Source organism: Oncorhynchus clarkii, chromosome 4, assembly GCF_045791955.1.
Source record: "Oncorhynchus clarkii lewisi isolate Uvic-CL-2024 chromosome 4, UVic_Ocla_1.0, whole genome shotgun sequence".
In the NCBI taxonomy this organism is placed as follows: domain Eukaryota; kingdom Metazoa; phylum Chordata; class Actinopteri; order Salmoniformes; family Salmonidae; genus Oncorhynchus; species Oncorhynchus clarkii.
The window spans coordinates 62219456-62242023 of record NC_092150.1 but is presented as its reverse complement, the minus strand read 5'-3'; the positions used below and the strand labels follow the sequence as shown (position 1 = coordinate 62242023).

At 49.3% G+C, this 22568-nt stretch overlaps 1 protein-coding gene across 2 annotated transcripts in view; it reads right to left on the bottom strand.

Moving 5' to 3' along the window:
• LOC139407055 (REV3 like, DNA directed polymerase zeta catalytic subunit) overlaps positions 1-22568 on the bottom strand; it is a 50481-nt gene that overhangs the window by 14897 nt on the left and 13016 nt on the right. For both annotated transcript variants that reach the window (XM_071150372.1, XM_071150373.1), the window contains exons 2-12: positions 10108-10297; positions 9698-9772; positions 8579-8742; positions 6706-6838; positions 6410-6504; positions 5226-5330; positions 3452-3536; positions 1613-1758; positions 989-1117; positions 523-757; positions 118-260 (exon numbers count right to left, since the gene is read on the bottom strand). In XM_071150372.1, the coding sequence (XP_071006473.1) occupies positions 118-260; positions 523-757; positions 989-1117; positions 1613-1758; positions 3452-3536; positions 5226-5330; positions 6410-6504; positions 6706-6838; positions 8579-8742; positions 9698-9772; positions 10108-10297 (1500 nt within the window). The remainder of the gene's footprint in view (positions 1-117; positions 261-522; positions 758-988; positions 1118-1612; positions 1759-3451; positions 3537-5225; positions 5331-6409; positions 6505-6705; positions 6839-8578; positions 8743-9697; positions 9773-10107; positions 10298-22568) is intronic.

Here is a 22568-nt window from a genome sequence, read left to right as displayed (position 1 = left end):
AGGAGAGGAAACATAACATCTCGATACAGTGACAGGAATGTAAGGCAGGAGTCAATGAGATGTGTCGTCGATGTGGTAGCTGCAGTTTATCCTCTATATTACGTTCTTATAACTCACCACTGTTCTCATCCGCAGCACCGTCCAGCTGAGGAATGGAGAGGTTGGCAAAAAGAGAGTTGTTCCCACTCCATTCCATCTCCTCATCTGACGAGTCCTGGGGCTCGTCACTGAAGCTCTCTTCTGCCTCCTTCACACCAGGTCTACGGAGGGAGATAAGACACATTGATTTAACAACGAGGCATCCCCTTAAACTGTTTAGTCACGGCTCACCGCAGGTGACCTTCATCTGACTGACAAAAGTGTTTACTGTTTACCATTGTGAATTCAGTGACAACACAAGAAACAAGAGAATTAAGTAATTAGGTGTTTTTATTGAGTTAATATTGAACTCGTAATTAATAAGTTAATATTGAGCAAGGCAAAGAAGTACGAGGTAAAGAAAGAAAATAAGAAATCAGTCACCTCCGTCTAGAAGACTGTTCTGGAAGGTCGCTGTCCCATCTCTGTGACATCAGAAGACTGAGTTCTGCCTCCTCCCTCTCTAGCTCTGGCCCCTCCTCCTCCTCGTCACTGTTGTAGTGAGCGCTCCCTCCCCCGGGCAGGGAATGCTGTGAGTTCTGCCTCATAGGGGCCGCCCGATACCCATCATCCTCCAGGCCTGCCAGCAGGTCCACCATGGCATGGTCCTGGCTGCTGTCTGCAACACACAGAAATACCTTGGAGGTGACTCATCTCCAGGCTTGGATGCTCTGCTTATGGCCTGGAGTTATAACTAGGTCCCAGAGTTTAAAAACTGCCATTGGCGATGCTATATAAACAATACGTTGATAAAAAGCAGATTTTTTTCAAAAAACGAAAAGGACATAAGAGCAGTAGGATAAGCTGTTCTCCATATATCCGATGAACACAGTGCAGTATGTTTACCTACCTAGTATGGGTGAGTGGTTGGATTTCTGGGAGAGTGGGAGAAAGGTCTGACTGCTCTCCAACAGACTCAGAATGGCCTCCTCATCCACAATGGCCTCCTCCTGGTCTTTACCACGGCTCCTTTTAGTGTCTGAGTGGCGGGAGAGAGGGAGAGAAGGTTATCATTACTGACAAACAGAGTGCACGTGTCCCAAATGGCACCTTATTCCCTACACAGGGCACCACTTTTGACCAGAACCCCATGGGCCCTGGTCAAACGTCATACACTATACAGGGAATAGGGTGCCATTTGTGAGTGGTTCAGCATGAGGCCCGGCCGTACTCCATTCTGTCTCTGTGTGTGCCAGTTGCCTTGCTTCCCTAGCATTTCCACTGGTCCTGCGGGAGACTTGGCAGACTGAGCGAGCAGATTAGGCTAATGTAGACCAACACTGTGTCACACTTGAAATTCAGTCACAGTAGGAGTGATAGGATATCATTTGGACGAATGTCGATCCACCTTCTCTGGCATTCAGACAGTCTAGCAGAGGGCCAGTCGGAGAATTGGGAGGAGAGTTAACGCCACATCCCCCTTAGTGTCTAGGCTAGCAGAGGGCCAGTGGGCAGAGGGAGACGCCTTGCTCACCTGTCTGGGAGCCTCTATGCGCCTCCACCAGGTTGGCTGGTGTACACTGCAGCAGCTCTGGGGTCAGGACATCAGGGTGTAGAGACAGTTCAGCCGGGGATGGATCCTGCTCCTCTGCCGCGTCATCCACAGACCTGGACTGAGTCCTATTTTTAAAAAAGAAGAAAAAGAGTGATTAGACCGTTCAAAGGGAGACTGTTGCTAAGGTTATTACTTGAGTCATAGACGAGGTCCCTGAGACCAAGCGCTGCAGCAGTCATGTTTTAATAGCAATCCTTATTGTCTTAATCAGGAGATGTGGCTGCAGTGTGTGTGTGAGAGAGAGAGAGAGACAGAGAACGAGTGAGAGAAGAGTGTGGGATAGAGAGAAAGAGAAGAGGAAGTGTGTGTGTGTGTGTGCAGGAGGTATGAATGGAAAGCTGGCAGGTGGCCAGCAGTACTTTGGGCTCTCCTCCAGATGCCTCTCCCTATCAGGCTCTGCCATCCGCTTTGTCCTGTGCTGCACCCCTGCATTGCTTAGCAACTCACTACTTATCAACTCAACCAAATATTGAAGAATATGCAAGGTGGAAAAGGTAGAACATGCAATGCAGGTACTAGTCCCCCCCCCCCCCCCAAAAAAAATGTCAATATTCTATACGTCTCATTTCTTATTACGGGGCGGATGAAGGAGTGCAGAGGGGCTCCAGAGACAGGCCTCTGTGCTCACGACTGTCTCGATCTGGTGTTAATTAGTCTCGTTGCTAATGACTTTGGTGGCTAAACGAGGGAGCCCAGCAGGTGCCAGGAGATTCCTGCAGCGATTAAAACATTTCAGCTCCCGACTCTGCCTCCTCCCCTCTGCAAACTCTGCTCGTCTGCACTTACTACAGTACAGCCTGCCTGCCTGTCTGTCTGTCTGTGGTAACAATCAGAGAGAGAGCGAGCAACTAAATAATAGCTTTAAAAAAGCACATAAGAGAGTAGTGGACACCTTTAGATGTGCAATAGGCAGACAGAGACAGACAGAGAGAGAAAGAGAGACTCAAATCAAAGACAATGTGTATACATGCGAGAGCACGCCAGCCAACCAGTGAGAGTTGTGATCTGGGAATGTGTGTGTGTCACAGTGCTGCCAAGCCACAGCTCCATCACGTGAGAGGAAACGGGTCCCTGTGCCAGAGCCTAAACTGCTCCCATACTGGCCTGGCCTTTGATAGAGCCGTTTCACTTTCCTCCCATTGGTATCAACTTAGCTTTGTGAGCAGGAGCCATCTGGACCTGATGTAACAGCACACACCGGGCCAACTGTACTTTTATTTATAACAGGAAATTCTTTCTGCTCGGCAAGGAGGGGGAACAGGGAGAGCCCTGGGATATTAGACAGCAATGACCCCATCAACCCTGGACTAACCCCCTCCCTCCCCCCATCCTCTCTGGCCCAGCCACTGACAATGTTGAGATGAACCAGGAAGAGGCATGCAGTCACCATCTCATATAGACAAAGACAGTAATACACTAACCAAAAAGGCATGGGGGAAATAAGTAGCCGCTTTAACATAAAGAATGAAAGACAGACCAGATGTAGATTCTCTCTAAAACGCAACTTATGTGTTCTCTGGCGGTAGACATCTTGTCTTGAAAGCAGCAGATGTTTACTCTCAAAGACCACCCCTGCCGCCCCCTCAACTTCCCAAACCAAACAGAGCACAGCTATCCACTTACGCAATGTTGAGCAACTGTTTGTCCGACGATGACTAACAGTCAAGTTACCCTAAGGACTATGGGAAACTCTTGTGGTGAGCCATTTCCCCTCTTAAAGACAGCAAGCTTGGGGGGGGGGGAAAAGTTGTTACTTACACATCAAACTCATTTTCCTTCAGGATCTCCTTGAATCTCTGCATGAAGGCCCTCTCGCTCTCCGTCGAGGCGACAAACCCACGATCTGGAGGAGCACCAAACGCAGGCAGAGGTTCAATTATTACACTTTGATGTATGTGTGATGCACACGGGACAGCAGTCAGACTCAGATACGCATGAACCGTGACAGAGACGAGCCTAGATGATTTATTACCTGGTCCATGGCACATAATATGAGGCATAGACCACTGGAGATTGATGGCACCTTTATTGGGGAGGACGGGCTGGTGGTAATGGCTGGAGGGGAATAGGTTGGAATGGTATCAGATACATCAAACAGATGGTTTCCACCCGTTGGACGCCATTCCATTCGCTCCATTCCAGCCATTATTATGAGCCGTCCTCCCCACAGCAGCCTCCACTGGCATTGACTCACAGGTAACAGTAAAAATAATAAAAACAGTTGAGTAGATGTTCTGGCGGCTCCGTTATGGTGTGGGGGTGCATTTTCCTGGCATGGTTTAGGTCAGGGGTCGCCAATCTTTTCTAGCATGAGAGCTACTTTAAAAAACATAACCCGAGCGACTCATTTTTGTTCTCTTCTCTACCCTGCAACCCTTCCCCGGGTCTTTGGTGTACAAGAGATGTGTTTTCTGTCAATATACCTGGTACAATAATGGTTATTACACATTATTTGGCATTATATATATTTCTCTGTAAAAAAAAAAAAAAGTGTTTCTCCTACTCAATATAACAAATATTCATAGAGAAACAACAAAAATGTTCTGAGTAAATGCTTAAATCACATCAGAAGAAATAAATGTAAGCCTGGAAAAACTGGAATTCCCCTTCAATTGCCCATCTAGCAAGAGAAGAATGTGTCGGTCGAATGACCTTTCTGCTGTTACCCGTCACGGCAGAGTTCGCAGAACAACGGCCACCCAAATCAAACAAACAGTCATGCTAGGCAAGCCTACTTTGCAGTTCACATTTAATTAAGAAGGTTTTTTGTGGAAAGCCTCTGTCTACTCAACCCAAAAGACGTGGTCATTAGCAACGCTAACTGGCTACATACGGCGTGCTGAGACAAACGCACGGTCCAGACAGACAGACAGGACGGACAATATTGCTGTAAATTAGTTAGCAGATATTGCATTACATTTGGCTTTTTAGGCTAATAGTGGCTAACCAAGGGTGGGAAAATGTCAATGTGGCTTTTGAGTCGATATCAGCTGTTTACGACAGTTTGTGATGGAAAAATGCACGTACGTTCAGAATTGATTGGCTAGCTACTCATAAGCGGGCTGCGATCTACCTGTTGAAGACCCCTGGGTTAGGTCAACTCAACCCCTTAGAGAGAGAGGCAAAAGCCAGGCATTTTGAGTGATCGCCTTCAACCTATGGTGAAGAGCACTTCTATCCTGGCCACTGAATGGTCCGACGAGCCTGAAAACGATGATTATCATACGTCATGGCCGTCTCAGTCACCAGATCTCAGCCCAATGTAACACTTATGACAGATTCTGGAGCGGCGCCCGAGACGGCGTTTTTCCACCACCATCAACAAAACGCTGGAATTTCTCACGTTAAGAATTGTGTCGCATCCCTCCAACAGACACTTGTAGAATCTATGCCAAGGTGCATTGAAGCCGTTCTGGCTCGTGGTGGCCCAACTCCCCATTATTTTGTCAGTCACTTTTACATTCGGGCCGATACGCATGTAGGTAGGTAGACCTGCTGGAAGTGGGGTCTCTGAGATGACTGGTTCACTCACCCTGTGACTGTGGGGTCTCCATCTGAGATGACTGGTTCTTCTCTCGTCGCCTCTGCTTCTCGTCCTCCCAGATGGCCTGCAGGCCAGGGTTGCTGCCAATCTGATCTGCACACACACAGACACACAGTGTCGGCATAGATCAGTCGGTTGAATGAGGGCCTCTGCATTTCCCATCTACAGTTGGTTGAATGAGGGCCTTTGTTTCAAGGAGTACATTGACGCACACAAAGTTAAAGAGCTCAGATCACCACTAACCACTCAAAACTGGACAAGAGCTCGAAATCAGAATCACTCCTCAAACCATTTCCTTCTCAACAGCAAGTTTGTATGTCTGTTTTTTGGGCAGATGGAAAATCTACTTGCTGAAGGCACATATGTGGACTGCCCTGGCGTGACCCCTTTTCTGCCAGATAATGGTGTGTGTGTGTGTGTGTGTGTTTCCCACACACCGTATTCTGAGCACAGCTAATCTAAAACACAACCAAGCACTTTGTTTCTGCTGTGTCATTCTGTTCCTAACATTTATCACGAATGGCAGAAAGACTGTAGAAATAGTTCATACTGGATTGAGATACTATGAGGTCTGGCAACACATTCCAATGGCAGATGCATATTCACGCATGTTTTTAACAGAATGCTCTATTTTTGCTTCATGTTCCCAGTTCAATCTGCTCTTCCAGTCTTCCATCCTACACCCCCGTTTCTCTCTCCCTCGCTCTCTCCCCCTCCCTAACAGAAGGTCGGAGAAAGGCGAGACTACAGAGAGACAGGGTGAGTGGACAGTGTTTGTTTTGGCCCGGGTGGCCACTGATCTAACGCTCGGATGTGCTGGAGAGCAGGAGCCTGGCAGTGGGGTGCGAGACAGACTGTTTGATCTGGAGAAGGCCTCCATCGCTCATCTGGGTTACATAGGTAGGGGTCCCAAATGGAACCCTATATTTAGGGCTCCTATAGGGCTCTGGTCAAAAGTAGTGCACTACATAGGGAATAGGGTGACATTTGAGACGCAACCAAGGTTTGACGAGGAAAAGCCTTCATTCCTCGACTGTGTTGCACAGTCAGAGCAGTGGAGTCAGTGGAGTCATTAACCTCAGTCTCTCCTCGTGCGTCTGTCGGACTGTCTGACTGGCGGTTTTTATATATGACAAAAAATATGATGTTTCCCAGTTTCTCGCCGTCCTTACTCTCTATTTCCAGACGGTTGAGGATGTCTACAGCCACAGCATCCACTTCCAGCTCACATGTGCTCTGTTTCTCCACATCCTCCAGGACCAGGGAACTGCATCAGAGAGAGAGAGGGGGGGGGGGGGGGGATCATGCAGATTGGGCGAGCGAGAGAGCAAGAGGTGAGCACACAACATGGATGCACATTACACACTAAATCCTACACGGACAGAAATGTACAGACAAGACCTAAAAACACAACGCTGCATTGGCCCAGAGCATGTCATTGGAGCCGGTCTGTGCTGGCGTGGCTCACCAGGCTATGGCATCCTCCTCCCAGCGGACAAACATGCCTCCCAGCGTACTGTCGCTCAGTCTGGAGGTACAGGGGCTCTTCAAAGGGCTGGTGGCTGGCCTGCTGCAGCCCTGGCGATCTGGGGGAAATCCCTCTGTTCAAGAGACACGTGCACACAGACACACAAAAACATGTGAATCATGTGATGGAAGCCAATTGATTTTTGGGGGGGGGGTAAACCAGTCTACAGACATTGTGTCTTCAACATAGAGCAAAAAGAAAAGCATACCAGCTCAGTATTTCCAATTCATTTGGATCTACACAGCTTTCTAAAATCCCAGGTCCTTTGTCATCGTCTTCACTTGATCCCAGATTACAAACTCCCTTTCAACTAGGTGTTGTACAAAGGAGAATATAAACAGGTGAACATTATCGCATAGTTTCAGCCCCTTTGTACTTTTTGGTTCTTTGCAACCCATTTTCCGTTGATTGCGTCAAAATCCAGGAAGTGGCCCTTTCTTTGTCTGGGGAGAGTGTTGCGTGAACATTGTTAAGAACCTGTTCATCTGAAGCGGGGGTGGGTTCCTGGCCTATTCATTAACCCTTCCATGCGTGGTGGTGTCACGCTGGGTTCTGCCTCCCCTGGCCCAGGAGACTCGCTCAGGCATGAAGACAACTGCAGAGCGGAGATACCTGTCCCATCTCGGCTCAGCGCGGCCCGGGATTAGCGCTTCGTAAGCCTTAGTCAAGATCAAACAGAAAGTGGCCAATCTACCGCTTTATTCCCAACCATCGGGCGCCGTGTGAAGCCAAGGCCAAGTTCAACCCTCAGATCTGAGGGAAACCTTCCTGCTCCTCCAATCCCACTGTGAAACGTCCCCCTGTTCTACCCCTCTCGCCCTGCTACTGCGAGGGGCCTAGTGAGCGTCACAGGTTCCCGTCCTGGGAAGACGGGAGGAAATCTGACCGCCGCGGCCCTCATTCGAGATATCGATTGTCCCAGCTTGGCTAGCGTCTGTGGTTTCGTTTCGGGTTGGCAGAGGTGATGTGGGACGTAATGTTAATACTAAACAGCGATGTACAGTGCAAGTTCAACAGGTCACAAGTAAACACATCCATATTCAACCACACACTGTTCATTTCTCTAGATTGATGGCTGGGTGTTTATCCAACTCAGGTGAAAAAAACAGTACCAAGAATATGCTTCAGGCTCCTGGATCGGGTGACAGGAGGGGGGGGGGGGGGGGGGGTTGTCGGTCTAGTGTTCTATTCTGGATCTTCTGTGTACCATCACTTTTTGTTAGGTATGCTCAACAGGCTTGCAGTGTTCCAGAATGCTAGTTATTCCTCTGGTCTGCCGCGGACCCCATTGCTTCCAGTCTCCTCCCGCACTCTTTTCTTCCCCTCTAAAGGCTTTTCCGTGTGTTGGTGAGGTGTCATCTTTGAAGAAGTCCACCTTTTTTATTTTTCTTTCTTTAACAGAGAGCCTGTCAGGTCTTTGTAAAGCAAGGGTGTTATCTGCTAGCCACTCTTTAGAAAATTACACACTGACCAGGATGCATTAGGAGGATAAGGTTTGTGTGTGTGTGTGTGTGTGTGTGTGTGAGATAGAAAGAGAATGAGAACTACAGCGGCTGCCCGAAGCATCTCAAGGCCATCGTAGAGAACACAAATACATCACGACAAAAGCATGGCAGCTCTTCCTCTCTTACACCCTCCCCCCCCTCCCAGTCATAGCTCTGGACCGTTACGACTGGGCATACTGCGCACCCCTCAGCCACACCTAACAGGCAACAGAAAAAGAGGAGAGGTGTCCCGCAACACCACTCAGCCAGGTCACAGGTTTGTGACATGGTTCCTAAAGCAGCCTACTCCGTTCCTGCCCGTCCCTTACCTCTGCGCGGCTGGCTCTGGCGGAACTTGACGGCTCCCAGGTTGATCAGGTTCATGCCGTACAGGTTGTAGTCGATGAACAGCTGCAGCAGGTAGGGGATGTGGGCCTCGTGGGGCTGGTAGTGCTTGTTCATCACAGCGCCTCCTTGCAACAGCTCACACACCCTGGAACCACACACACAGTTTTACATTAGATGATACGTTGTCGTACGCTATCCCTAGGCATGTTCTTCGCGTCCAGAAAAGGCTGTGTGTTCCAAAATGATTGAGTCGGAGAGGCTTTCATTCCAGAGTTGATATGCTTTCATTCAAAAACGCATTCACCGAGTCCTAGTCGCTGGAAAGAAACTGTGACGACACGCAATTTTACTTTTCAAACTTGAAACTTCCCGCCAGTCTTTTGGCCGGTCCAATATCCATAATAATAATGTAGGCCACAGTGACAGTTCCCCTTTAAAAAGGTCAGAGCGGAGAGAGTTGATTGATTCAGTGATTGATCTGGAACAAGACAGGGGCTCATAACAGTCAGTCAGGCTGGGAGCAGACAGTGTGCCAGTTAGACTCTCTCTCGCTCGCTCTCTCTCCTCCCTCAGTGTCTCTCGCTCGCTCTCCTCCCTCAGTATCACTCGCTCGCTCTCTCTCCTCTGTCCCGTCTCTCGGAATCAGTGCAGTAGCACGGCTCCACTCACAGTGACTGATAGCTTCAGCAGCTAAATAACAGCCGGTGTGCACGCACACGCGCACACACACACACACACACACTCTCTCTCTTACACAAAACAGACACGTACTTGCTTTGTCTCTCGCACAGTCGCTCTGTCTCTCCGTCTCAACACACACACTGTCTAAAACACACACACACACACAGTCTAAAACACACACACACACACACCGCTAGAGCTCTGTACTACATAAGCGGGCCGATCAATATCAACAGAATGAGCATCATAGTCATGTCCACACAGGCTAGCCTACAGACAGAGAGCATAGCCCTCTCTAACAACAGGAACACATTGCGAATATTAACATATAGGCTATTACAGCTCCAACTAAAAAAAAAAAAAAACAGACTGGTGAGAAATGCAAGCTGAGGCAAAAAAAAGTAGAACACACTCCTCACCTTTTGACCATCTGAGGATTGTACAGATAGATCTTCATAAACTTCCTCTCCATGGCATGGTATCCATAAAAAGGCCTGTGGGGGGGAGACACAGTCAGAAGAACCTCTTGGGAAAACAACACAATACACCTACCATTCACCTTCTAACATTAACATGTGAGCCTTCAGACTCTGCCCCGTTCTCAATGTGTCTTTTCTTGATTCCTCGTGTCTTGCCTCCTACTCAAAACCCATAGGAGGAGAATGCCCTAGGGGAGGAACCTTGGGTCATCTCCTCCAATGAGGTTTGGAGGCGAGGAAACAGGTGGGAGATGGGAGGAAAACCAAATTGAGAAAGAGCCTCCGCTGTGTACTTAGTGACCCTACTAAGGAACAGTGGTCTAGCTAAAGGAGAGGGAGCGGAGACTTACATGCCAGAGACCAGTGCCACCTTGAAGACGTGCTGCGTGTTGGAGGAGGGGTTTCCCATGGACACGTTGAGGGCCCTGTCGATGCTGAAGGCTACCTGACGCAGGTAGCTCTCCGCCTGCTGCCCGTAGCCATCGTACGGCACATAGAGGTAGGGGAAGATGCCATGGAGGTGGAGACAGGTCTTCTGACCTGAGAGAGAGAGAGAGCGAGAGAGAGCACGAGAGAGAGCGCGCGAGAGAGAGAGAAGAGAGCGCGAGAGAGAGAGAGAAGAGAGAGAGTCAATTCTGGTTGAGATAGTGGTAGGCTAGTCCTTCATTCGCCGTGTAGAATCGTCGGGAAGTGAACAAACAACGTTCTGTGGTCGGAGGCGATAGGATGTCCGTTCGCGTTGGTCCGCCGTGTCCTTCAGACAGACGGCGTGTGTTCATGTGGCAGAGCTGCTGTGTCAAACTCAAAGGAAAAAAGTTGGTTACCTCAACCTATAGGAACAACTGTGAAACTGGCACAGAGTCAAAAACACAAAGCCACTCTGCATTATACAGCGATATAAAACTAAAGATTCAATTCAAGTAGTAGTCCGACTCATAGTTAATTTACCAAAAAGCAAAAGCGTGTTGACTTTAAACAACATATTTACAGCCGGTGACGCAGTCTGCCAGTGACATGACTGATTTTACTAAGATACTATTAATACTAGACATGCACACAATGGAGACAGATTGGCCTCTCTACTGAGGGGAGAAAGAGAGGAGGGGGGTCCAGTAAAATAGCTCGTACACAGTTTCCAACCGCGGGAAGAGATGCCGCCATCCAGCCCTGCTCAGACAGACTGATGAAATACAACAAAAGGTCTGTAAAAGGAGCGCACGCCACCACGATGTCAAGCCCGTCATTACTAACCAACGGGGGGGGACTGTCTCCATGAGGGGAGGGAGACTGACTCTGACGGGGGTGCGACTGATATGGAATGAGGTCATCATGAACTTGTGTAGTGTGTGTAAAAAGAAGATAAAAAAAAAAACTATATTCTGTGTGTGACAGAACTAAAACAAAAAAGGAAGCAACGCCATCTAGACCTCGCTGGCTGACTGATAGTCCTGTTCAGGTTTGGGCTAGTCCAGGCCTAATGTCAGATACGTAATACGATACCATCCTACTCTGAATAGGGACCATGTGGCTGTGGGACGGGGACTAGAGACCATGCAGACCAGATGAGACGGAAGGACTGGCAGCAGGAGGAGGCAGTACAGAGCCTCACCGCCCCAGCACCTACAGAGCAGAGCCTCTCCCACACGTCAGCCCCATCTGCTCACGCACCCGCACAGAGAACGCCACACGGCCCCTTAATATCACGTTTTGTAGGGGAATTGGGGAGGGGCGGGGGAGGGGTTGTTGTGGGTCATGGAGTTATATTTTTTCCCTGGGCCCAATTGTTCAACCTGAACCTGTGGTATGGAGTACTTCTGCAGAGAAAACAGCCTGCGCAAAAACGACATCCTGCATATCTCTGCAACCATGCAGAGGGTGACACAGGAAGTGGTCAAAATAGACGGAGAAACAGATAGGGTTTATGTCATCGCGAGGCGGGTGGGGGGCAAACGAGACCGCGCCAACCAAAAGAAAGCAGCTCTCCAGGGGAACCCCTTACAGACGACAGCGGCAAACAACGCAGCATGTGAATTGCTTTCAGTTTCAACACACGGGCATCAACCAGACGAGCAGACCAGACCGACGAATAACCCTTCACGTCTACATAGAACGGCCTGACATCCAATCCTTTCACCACCACAGAAACAGACAGTCAAGGCAGGAAAAGTGCACTAGGCAGAGTGCGTCTTCTCTAAGGACAGACAGACAGGCAGACAGGTAGACTGGCATAGAGCCAGTCGGAGGCGGAGAGGGCAGACAAAAGGAGCTGTGAGGTAGGCTAGGTACAGTTGGGAACGCGTGTGTGTGTGTGTGTGGGGGGGGTATGTGCCTTGCTAGTGAACACGGTCGTAACACAGACACGCCATTGGTGAAGCTGCTACTGCAGTTGCTAGGTAACGGAAGCCGGCAAGCAGCACAAGCCCCTGACAGACAGCGGGGAAATATAAACAAGTGATTCTTTCCACCCAGCTGGCCGGTAAGGAGCGAGAGGAAATAAGAAAGATAGAGGAAAGGAGAGAGCGAGAGACACACAGAGAGAGAAGAATAAAGTGAGCGGGAGAGATAAAAAGAGAGAGGCAGATAGTCTCTCTTTCTAAAAGAGAGTGTGAGAAAGAGATTGAGATAGGAAGTGAGAGTCTCTCTTTCTAAAGAGACCGAGAGAGAGAGAGAGACAGACTGAGATTCTCTCTCGGTCTCTTAGAGAGACTGAGTGAGTAAGAAAGAGTAAGAGAGACTAAGGAGAGAGCGAGTAAGAGACACTAAGGAGAGAGCGAGTAAGAGAGACTAAGGAGAGAGCGAGTAAGAGAGACTAAGGAGAGAGCGAGTAAGAGAGACTAAGGAGAGAGCGAGTAAGAGACACTAAGGAGAGAGCGAGTAAGAGAGACTAAGGAGAGAGCGAGTAAGAGAGACTAAGGAGAGAGCGAGTAAGAGAGACTAAGGAGAGAGCGAGTAAGAGAGACTAAGGAGAGAGCGAGTAAGAGAGACTAAGGAGAGAGCGAGTAAGAGAGACTAAGGAGAGAGCGAGTAAGAGAGACTAAGGAGAGAGCGAGTAAGAGAGACTAAGGAGAGAGCGAGTAAGAGACACTAAGGAGAGAGCGAGTAAGAGAGACTAAGGAGAGAGCGAGTAAGAGACACTAAGGAGAGAGCGAGTAAGAGAGACTAAGGAGAGAGCGAGTAAGAGAGACTAAGGAGAGAGCGAGTAAGAGAGACTAAGGAGAGAGCGAGTAAGAGAGACTAAGGAGAGAGCGAGTAAGAGAGACTAAGGAGAGAGCGAGTAAGAGAGACTAAGGAGAGAGCGAGTAAGAGAGACTAAGGAGAGAGCGAGTAAGAGAGACTAAGGAGAGAGCGAGTAAGAGAGACTAAGGAGAGAGCGAGTAAGAGAGACTAAGGAGAGAGCGAGTAAGAGACACTAAGGAGAGAGCGAGTAAGAGACACTAAGGAGAGAGCGAGTAAGAGAGACTAAGGAGAGAGCGAGTAAGAGAGACTAAGGAGAGAGCGAGTAAGAGAGACTAAGGAGAGAGCGAGTAAGAGAGAGAGAGGAAATGAAAGAGGGAGTTGTGTCTGACTGAGGCCTAGGCCCTAGGGCTGTTCTCTCTCTCTCTCTCTCTCTCTCTTCCTGTATGAGTAGAGAGTAGTCCCCAGCCACCCGTCAGCTCCTGACCACCCCCGACCGAGCGGGGCTCCCTGATTTGTTAATGGGAGGGAGGACCAGACCAAGAGAAGGGACTGTGGGGCTACTACAGACAGGGCCCTATCATAGAGTTAGATAGAGGACGCAACATTGTAGCCGTCCCATTACGGCATCTGCTAGAGCATGGTCAGCACAATTGAGGACGTCTCAATTTTGAAGTAGTCCATTTTATTCTTCTTCTACGAGTTGGGAAACAAACTGAAAGAGTTCACACTGCCACCAGGAGGAAGGAGTGCATCGTTTGAACAGCAATAAAGCCCAAGTTTGTGAATTACTGCCACCCGCAGTTCTGGAATGTTTGCTCACGAGTATAAATAGGAATTCCCACCCAGTTAACTACTTCAGAATGATGAAAGTCCTCAAATGGCGCTGTCCATGCTAAAGCAGGGCACTAGAGTCCTCTATAGAAACCATCTACAGGAAGGAACACGGAGGCAGCGATGATGATTCTCTCTCCATCTCCTCTCCTCCTCCAGGTCTGCAGCAGGCAGCGGCGGGTCTGAATGACTCAGCACTACAGCAGCAGCTCCAGCCTGTCAGTACTGTAGAGTTACAGTCGGAGTGCTGCCTGCTAGCTGCTACTGTACACTGCTGCTGTCTGAACAGACAGACAGGACAGACGTCTATAGGAGTCCCTCTCACTGCATGGAGCAGCAGCAGGACTTATAATAAATATGGAAATGAGCCCGTGTGTGCGGGGGGGGGGGGGGGGGTGTGTATGTGTGTGTGAGAGTTTGCATGCACGTGTGTGCAGGGGGGGTGTATGTGTGTGAGAGTTTGCATGCACGTGTGTGCGCAACTAGCCACTCAGATCCTCCATCTTGATGAATACCCATTCATGCTCTTGCTGGACTGGACCTGATTGATTGCAGGAAGCTCCGGGTCACACAGAACAAGAGAGTGTGGAGCTGTATAGAACCCTTCTCTCTGTACAATTTGGGCCCTGAGGCACAACCCACAGATGAATGTAGCTTCGGAGTGAGGGGGAATCTGGGAGGGAGCGAGGGATGCAGGGGGAGGGCAAGTCCCTCTTAGATGGGGGTCTGTGCAGAGTAATAAAGAACATGGACAAAACTTGCTTAGGGATTGGGACTGTGGATTATGGACAAAATACCAATTGGGTTTTACAGTAACAAGAGAACAAGGCCAAGATGTTCTAATGGAGTTGAGAGAACAGAACTGAGCACCGTGGAGGAGAGGCTCGTTAACACAGCCTGAGCCCATGTCGAGGATAATATCTGCCCGGTCATGTACCGAGTCCCCCTAACACTGTAGGGAGGATAGCGGGGGGAGACGAAAGGTTTACGGAAACCCAACACCGGTATCTCAACATCTGGCGAGAGCCTCCTGCATCGTCCGTCTCAATGCCAGGGCAGGAGGGTGCAGGGAGCGACGGAAGGAGGGGGGGGGGGGGTAGAGAGCGAGCGAGAGAAGAAGTGTAAGAGGGGGCGAGAGAAAGAAAGAGCGAAATGGAGAGTAAGAGAGAGAGGACGATCAGAGGGAAAGGCCGAGCAAGTTTGTCTGAGGGAGAGACGCACCTGGCGTCATCAAATCTAACCCCCGACCCATTATGCTGCTTCACAAGAGTCACGGTTTCCATCTATCCCTGCCAGAGCACCTGCAACAACAACAAACAAAACAACAAAAAAAAAAGAAGAGAGAACCTCCCGGCCCAACCCACCAGCGGCCTGACTGAGCAGACATCTTCCCATAGCCCTGTATGGTATGGAGAAAAGAAGGGACGGATGGCAGGAACAAACTAATGGGTGCCGCATGAAGATACTGTCGATCAATAAAGCTTCTGCTTGCTTAGCAAAGATCTGCACCATCATTTATCTTCCCGTCCTTCTAATGAGTTTTAAATGCGGGCGGGTGCGTCATAACTCCTCGCACAGACACACAGGCGTTCTAAAACACATCACAGTAAACGCCGGGGGGGGGTCTCGTTTTACATTAGACTTCAGGGAAATAGAAACGGGACTATGTTGAGGGAATATCAATGTGGCGTGCCTGTCTCCGGTCTGCATCGGGCACATGGAGCCACCCATGGGAGAGGGAGGGAGGGTGTCCGCGTGAGACGGTTAAGTTCCGCGGGTTCACTACAGACGCTATCCTGCACCACGACACGAGAGAGAGAGAGAGAGGGGAAAAATACTTGTTCGAGGAAGAGGGAGAGAACAGAGACTGCAGTGAAGGGAAGAGGAGAGAGAAAAGAGACGAATGACTACTTTAAATCACATCGCTCTAGTCTGAGGGATTTACTCCAGTCGCCCGTTGGTGGCGGGGGCGGGGTAGAAATGTCTGCCGCTGCTTTATAAACTATACTGAACAAAAATATAAAAACGCAGCATGCAACATTTTCAAAGATTTTACTGGGTTCCAGTTCATTTCAGGAAATCAGTCAAATGAAATAAATGCAGTAGGCCCTAAAAAATCATTAAAAAAAATAAAAAATACAATTTAAAAAAAAAGAATCGATGGATTTCACATGACTGGGACTACAGATATGCATCCATTGGTCACAGATACCTTAAAAAATAAAAGGTAGGGGCGTGGATCAGACCACCATTTCCCTCATGCAGCAGATTGCATAGAGATGATCAGGCTGTTGATTGTGGCCTGTGGAATGTTGTCCCACTCTTCAATGGCTGTGAGCATTTGCTGGATATTGGCAGGAACTAGAACACACGGTCAAATGCGTCGATCCAGAGCATCCCAAACATGCTCAATGGGTGACATGTCTGGTGAGTATGCAGGCCATTGATGGACTGGGACATTTTCAGCTTCCAGGAATTGTGTACAGATCCTTGTGACATGGGGACGTGCATTATCATGCTGAAACATGAGGTGATGGCGGGGGATGAATGGCACGACAATGGGCTTCTGGATCTCATCACGGTTTCTCTGTGCATTCAAATTGCCATCGATAAAATTCAAATTGTGTTTGTTTAACTTATGCCTGCCCATACCATAACCCCACCGCCACCATGGGGCACTCTGTTCACAATGTTGACATCAGCAAACCACTAGCCCACACAACTCCATACAAGTGGTATGTAGTTGGGAGGCCGGTTGGAGGTACTGCCAAATTCTCTAAAACGATGTTGGAGGTGGCTTATGGTAGAGAAATTAAATTCTCTGGCAACAGCTTAGGTGGACATTCCTTCAGTCAGCATGCCAAGTGCACCCTCCCTCAAAACTAGAGACATCTGTGGCATTGTGTTGTGTGACAAAAACGCACATTTTACAGTGGCCTTTTAATGTCCCCAGCACAAGGTGCACCTGTGTAATTATCATGCTACTTAATAAGCTTCTTGATATGCCACACCTGTCATGTGGATAGATTATCTTGGCAAAGGAGAAATGCTCACTAACAGGGATGTAAACAAATTTGTGCACAAAATTTGAGGGAAATACGCTTTGGGTGCGTATGGAACATTTCTGGGATCTTTCATATCAGCTCATGAAACATGGGACCAACAACACTTTTCCATGTTGTGTTTATACAGGTCTTCTAGCAGACACTACGTAATGCTAGTCCTGGGTGAGACTATTGAAATGCTGCCAGGACAGCAATTTATGAAGTGGTGTTTGGTGGCATGCAGGAGGAGTAAACAGTGTGTTTGCCATGCTGTGGAGAGACTCTGATCACACTGTGCCTGTGTGTGTGTGTGTGTGTGTGGTAGAGACACTCGGGGAGGAGGAGGAGAGAGGCAGACATCGAGGCGGGATGCTGCTATTTTTGGCCTTGCCTGGCTGCAAGGAGCGAGTCTACTGATGAGCAGAGCAGAGGTGGAGAGGACACAGACAGGGGCTGCTGAGCAAGGAGATGAGCATGTTGATCTATTTACAGCTCTACCTAGCCCTGTGCTCCATTCATACACCACTGTATAGCCTGTACTGTGCGTGTGACTGTGTGCGCGTGTGTTGGGATGCTGCTCATTAACTACCCTCTGTTTGAATACCCGCCCACTGCCACCCACTCCTCCCCTTACACCATCCTCCTCAAACCCCCTCCCATCACACACACACACACACGAGCACTGCAATTTAGGTACAGCGATAATGCACACCGGGTCCCTTCAATCATCCATCCTTCAAAGTGCCTATGCAAATTGTTTTGTTTTAGAGAATAAACAAAGGCGTGAGGGTAGGCGCGTTTCTTTATGGGCACCTCACCCTCTTTCACTCAGAATAGTACACTGCCGCAGCTTCCTGCTCTGCACTCTTCCCTGTTCTTTGCTTTCCACAGTTGGCCACGTCTCCGGATCTGAGTCCGACACGACCGACACAAAAATCTCTCCGGTCCTGCCTGAGACTCCACAGAGTGGTAAAACCAGGAACGGCTGTTCACTCACTGACCACCCTGTTCTGTAAGGCCTCGTCCTCCGTTCGTTGAACACTGAACAGCTCCTATACAGTGGTTTAACTAGGCGTATTCACCACGGACTGCATCCAGATCGGATTCCGAACACAGGCCAGTGTCTTCAGCTGTGTCCTCAGGCCTCCAATAGAAATCACCGTAAGAGGCTGGTAGCCCTGAAATGCTTCCCTTCCACTCTCAGTGTGTCACAGGTTCCATTGTGTCATCGCTAGGAGCCAGAAGCCTCCCTGGCTGAGGTGACTTCATGCTGGGAGAGAGACTGTGGTGGTCCCCGGGCCAAACCTGGAGCAGACAGCAGAATCCTCCCTGTGACTGCGCTGTGTTTTCCCTCTCCACAGCCAAGGCCCGTCCTGGCAGACCGCCTGACTCCTGAGCACAGAGTGGAGCAAACAAGTCACTGGACGTCGATTCCCAGCTCTCAGCGAGGGATTTCCTACAGCATTCCCAGTCGTTCCTTCCCATGTCCTGTACCCAGTCCAGGCCCAAAAGTATCTATGAAAAGGGGATTCATAGATCGTTCCCAGACAGCACCTTATCTACAGTCCTGACTGAGGCATGAAACACCTCGAACTCTTTGTGAAGCTCCAGACGGGAACAAGCGGTCTCCTGCTGGGTTCAGTAAAGACATCCCTGGCACTTCAGCGTGTTGAGGAACAAACAGACCAGACGGCCCTGCCAACCAGTGCCAAGCAGGAGTCTTAACAGATGGCCAACCACCTAGCCTCACGCGGGAACCTACGGAACACGCACGCACACCCACCCACCCACGGAAAAACAGCAGAAGAATATCACGTTTTATTTGGTCTCTGACTGAGGAGTGTGTCACAACAGCACATTCTTCTCCACACCTCATGGGTATAGGCCTATGTTGTGAGAATCCATCCTAGTGGAAGATGTAGGTGGCTGGGCAGTGAGCAGGGGCCCCCCTTCCGCTACCATCCATCTCCGGTGTGGGATACGAGTGGCGATAACAGGCCCCCAGTTCATTCATCCAGCGACAGTGTGATGATGGCACTAATGATCCCAGTACAGCGGATTAACAGCACAGGCCTCCATGCCCTCTGGTGTGTCAAAGCAGGGGCACGCACACACACACACACACACACACACACACGCACATAAGTGTTTGCGCTGCAGTCATTTAGCTGTGGCGCGGCACCGCGGCAAAAATCATTGCCACTAAGGCCCAAAAAAATACGCCGCACAAAATAATATTTTGAAGATCCGAGAACAGTGAAGTCCACATGGACTTTTCCTCTTTAAACAAAGAATAGAAAAAAACAAATGACCCCAATAGTAGAATAGTATATCTATTTACCTAGACTTGTTGTTGTGTGTTCTATGCGAGAGAAATAGGCTATTCCTCTCGAGGTGTATTCCAGTTGCGAATGCCATGCACAGCGAGGCTCAATGCAATGACGGGAGAAACAGACGTTTTAAAATGGCCTAAAAAGAGGGAGATCCTACTTTATTCCTGAGTGCATAGGGGAGAGTGGGGCTAAATGTAACATGTGTCTATTGTAGGGTAACTTGAGGTAAAAACGCCACCCTACCTCAAATATATTTTTGAGGGCGTAACTTCAAATTGTGATGAGACATGAGTTTTTTTTTTTTTGAGCAAGAGTGGCAACCAGGGAAAGTGTTCGGGGGAGAATGGTGACATGTGGTTTCTGGGAGAAGTACAGACAGGGGAGTTTTACCCCGGGTGGCAGAATACCCCACGTTCATGCAATTGTTTGGAACATAAAATTCATCAATATGATGCTAACTAGTTAAAAGATCACATTTGGGAGCTCCCGGAGTGGCGCAGTGGTCCAAGGCACTGCATCGCAGCACTAGCTATGCCACTAGAGATTCTGGGTTCGAGTCCGAGCTATGTCGCAGCCGGCCGCGACCAGGAGACCCACAAGTGGGTCCGGTTTAGGGGAGGGTTTGGCCGGCAGGGATGTCCTTGTCCCATCGCGCACTAGCGACTCTTGTGGCGGGCCGGGCGCCACAGCACTTATACGTTTCCCCCGACACATTGATGTGGCTGGCTTCCGGGTTAAGTGGGCATTTTGTCAAGAAGCAGTGTGGCTTGGTTGGGTTGTGTTTCGGAGGACGCACGGCTCTCGACCTTTGCCTCTCCTGAGTCTGTACGGGAGTTGCAGCGATGAGACAAGACTGCAACTACCAATTGGGAAGAAAAAAGGGTAAAAAAAAGAAGAAAAAAAAGATCACATCCGGGATCTAGCTAATGATTAGCCCAATAGGGTAAATGCAGATGGGCAACTCGGTCCTTCAATTAGATGTATTTATAGCCACTTTGCTGCATCAGTTGGGCCACAGGTGATAATGCTAATTGCTTATGATATACCTGATAATATGAATGGGCTATATGTTGGGCTGGGAATTGCCAGGGACTTCACAATACGATATTATCACGATACTTTGCTGCTGATATGATATGTATTGAGATTCTCCCGATTCTATATAATATTGTGATTCGATACTGTGATTTTATTGCGATTCGATGTTCCAACCCTATTGCTCATCATATGTCTGCTGCAGAGGGACGAGAGAGAGCCATGAGAACATCACATTTTGATCGGTCATGGAAACAAAAGTGCTGAAAACAAATTAGCCTCATTTTTAAAAAGAAGATGGAGAACAAGCTATGAATGAAAAATACTGGCGTTTTGGTGCAGGTACAGCCAACTAGCGCAAAAATAATATTGCAATATTGTCAAAATGATACATCGTCAAAAATGATATCCCGGTATGTAACTATCCACCCCCCCTCAAAATCACTAGCTATATGTATGGTCCAATACTTTAAAATGATTTTAGCAAACAATTTTAACAATATGTTATTGGGCTCATTTCATTTTGGAGTGAAAAGTCAGCAAAAGGGAGCTTGTCATTCCTTCTCCATAAAAATGCTGTGACCTTCTCCCCCACTGATACACATATTTCCAGAGGAAACACACAAACACAACAACAACCCTGGGGGAACAGGAATATACAGCCAAGCAGTCAGAGACGTCCCACAGCGGGAAGGAAATACTATGACTGGGGGAAAAGCAGGATAGTAGGTCCATCAGCTGGACCACTAAGACCACCGTCACCGTAGCAACATGCCTGTACGGACGCTTCTTCATCCAGGGCGAGTCATCGCTGCACAGCTGCCCAATGTCAGACGTGGTGAGAGAGACAAATCGAGGACCTTTCAATGAGCATCACCTGCACCCCGGCACACCTGTCTCAACCAGTCGCATTAATCAGGTGGGCTAGAAGGGTGTGTGTGTGTGTATCTGCCAGACCTGTGCGATTAGTGCGACGGCAGCCTGTCGATCGATGTCCTGCCAGCTCTGGCTGTGCTCACACAAACATGTTCAATCAATCAAAGTCTGCACGTCCAACCACCTCAAGAAGCGACGGCAGCAAGTGAGCCATAAGACACAAACACTGAGGAGGTGAGGTGAGGAGGCCAAATGACTAACATTCCACGGGGAGTGTCTTTATCAGCGGGATAGAATGACAGAACGGTAGCGAGAGGAGGAGGAAGAGAGACGGAGAGGGGCTACAGTCCGGTTCACTAGCACTGCAGTGGGTGACCATCGCAGTGACACGCGCAAGTCCACAGAACCCCAGTCCCGAGACCAACAGACTGAACCAGGACGTGGTTTCTGTGGTTTGACCTTCGCTCCCTCGCCGCTCTGTGTGTTATTGTGGTCCAGTCCTCTCACCTACTCCATGTTTATTTGTGGCCCACTAATACCAGTGGCCCTCTGAGCCCCCCCTCCCTGCCGCTAGCTACAGTAGAGGGGGAAGAGAATTACTAGCAGGCTGAAGAACTCTGGGCCAGGGCCGCTTCTTTCCCACATAGTCCAGACACAAAGCCACATCTGTCTGACCACAGACCCAAGCACTCTGCTTAACGATGAGGAGCGTCAGAGGAGGACAGACCAGAACAGCCTGAGGGCAGCAGGACAGAACCCACTGTAGATGCGATGACAACTGGAGGAGGGGAAGAGGAGGAGATGGAGTGGAGAGAGGGGGCTGTGAAGTGCAGTATGCTAGTATGCCAACACTGAGGTAGAGGCCACACATCCAAACGACTTGTCCAGTCAGATTAGAAAGCACCGACTTCTCTCTCTCCCTCCCTGCATCTTCACTAATGTTTGTCACCGTGTTGGAGCTCAGGTATGTGACCGTGGCTCAGGGTGATGAAGGAGGGGTGTCAGGGTGAGAGGCCGATGAACTTGACAGGGTCAGGGAGGGTAGAGGCCAGGGAGGGCAGCTCCAGTCCCACACGCATCACTGACCAGCCCCCCCCAAACAGGACACAGGAACACAATGTGACATGACACCTGTCTCTGACACTGGAAGAGAGGGAGTAGCTGTGGAAAAGGGAAGGTGGGGGGGGAGATTAGGAAGAGAGAGAGAAATTGGATCTGCAGGAACTGATTGAACAGTAGGTAGAGGAGAACAAAGGAACAGAAGAGGGAGCGAGGGAGAGCATGGGGAGAGAAAGAGCGAGAGAAAGAACAAGACAAAGGAGAGGGGAAGAGCGCGAGAGAAAGAACGAATGCGAGAGCGGAAGGGAGAGTGAAAGAGCGCGAGAAGAGCGCCACAGACTGTGACCAGCGGGCAGGGTATCCTCCGTGTCTGCGGCTCTCAGTCTGACAGCAGTGTGTAGACTAGCCTGACGACACACACACACACACACACGGCAGGGAATGAACAGCGTCAGG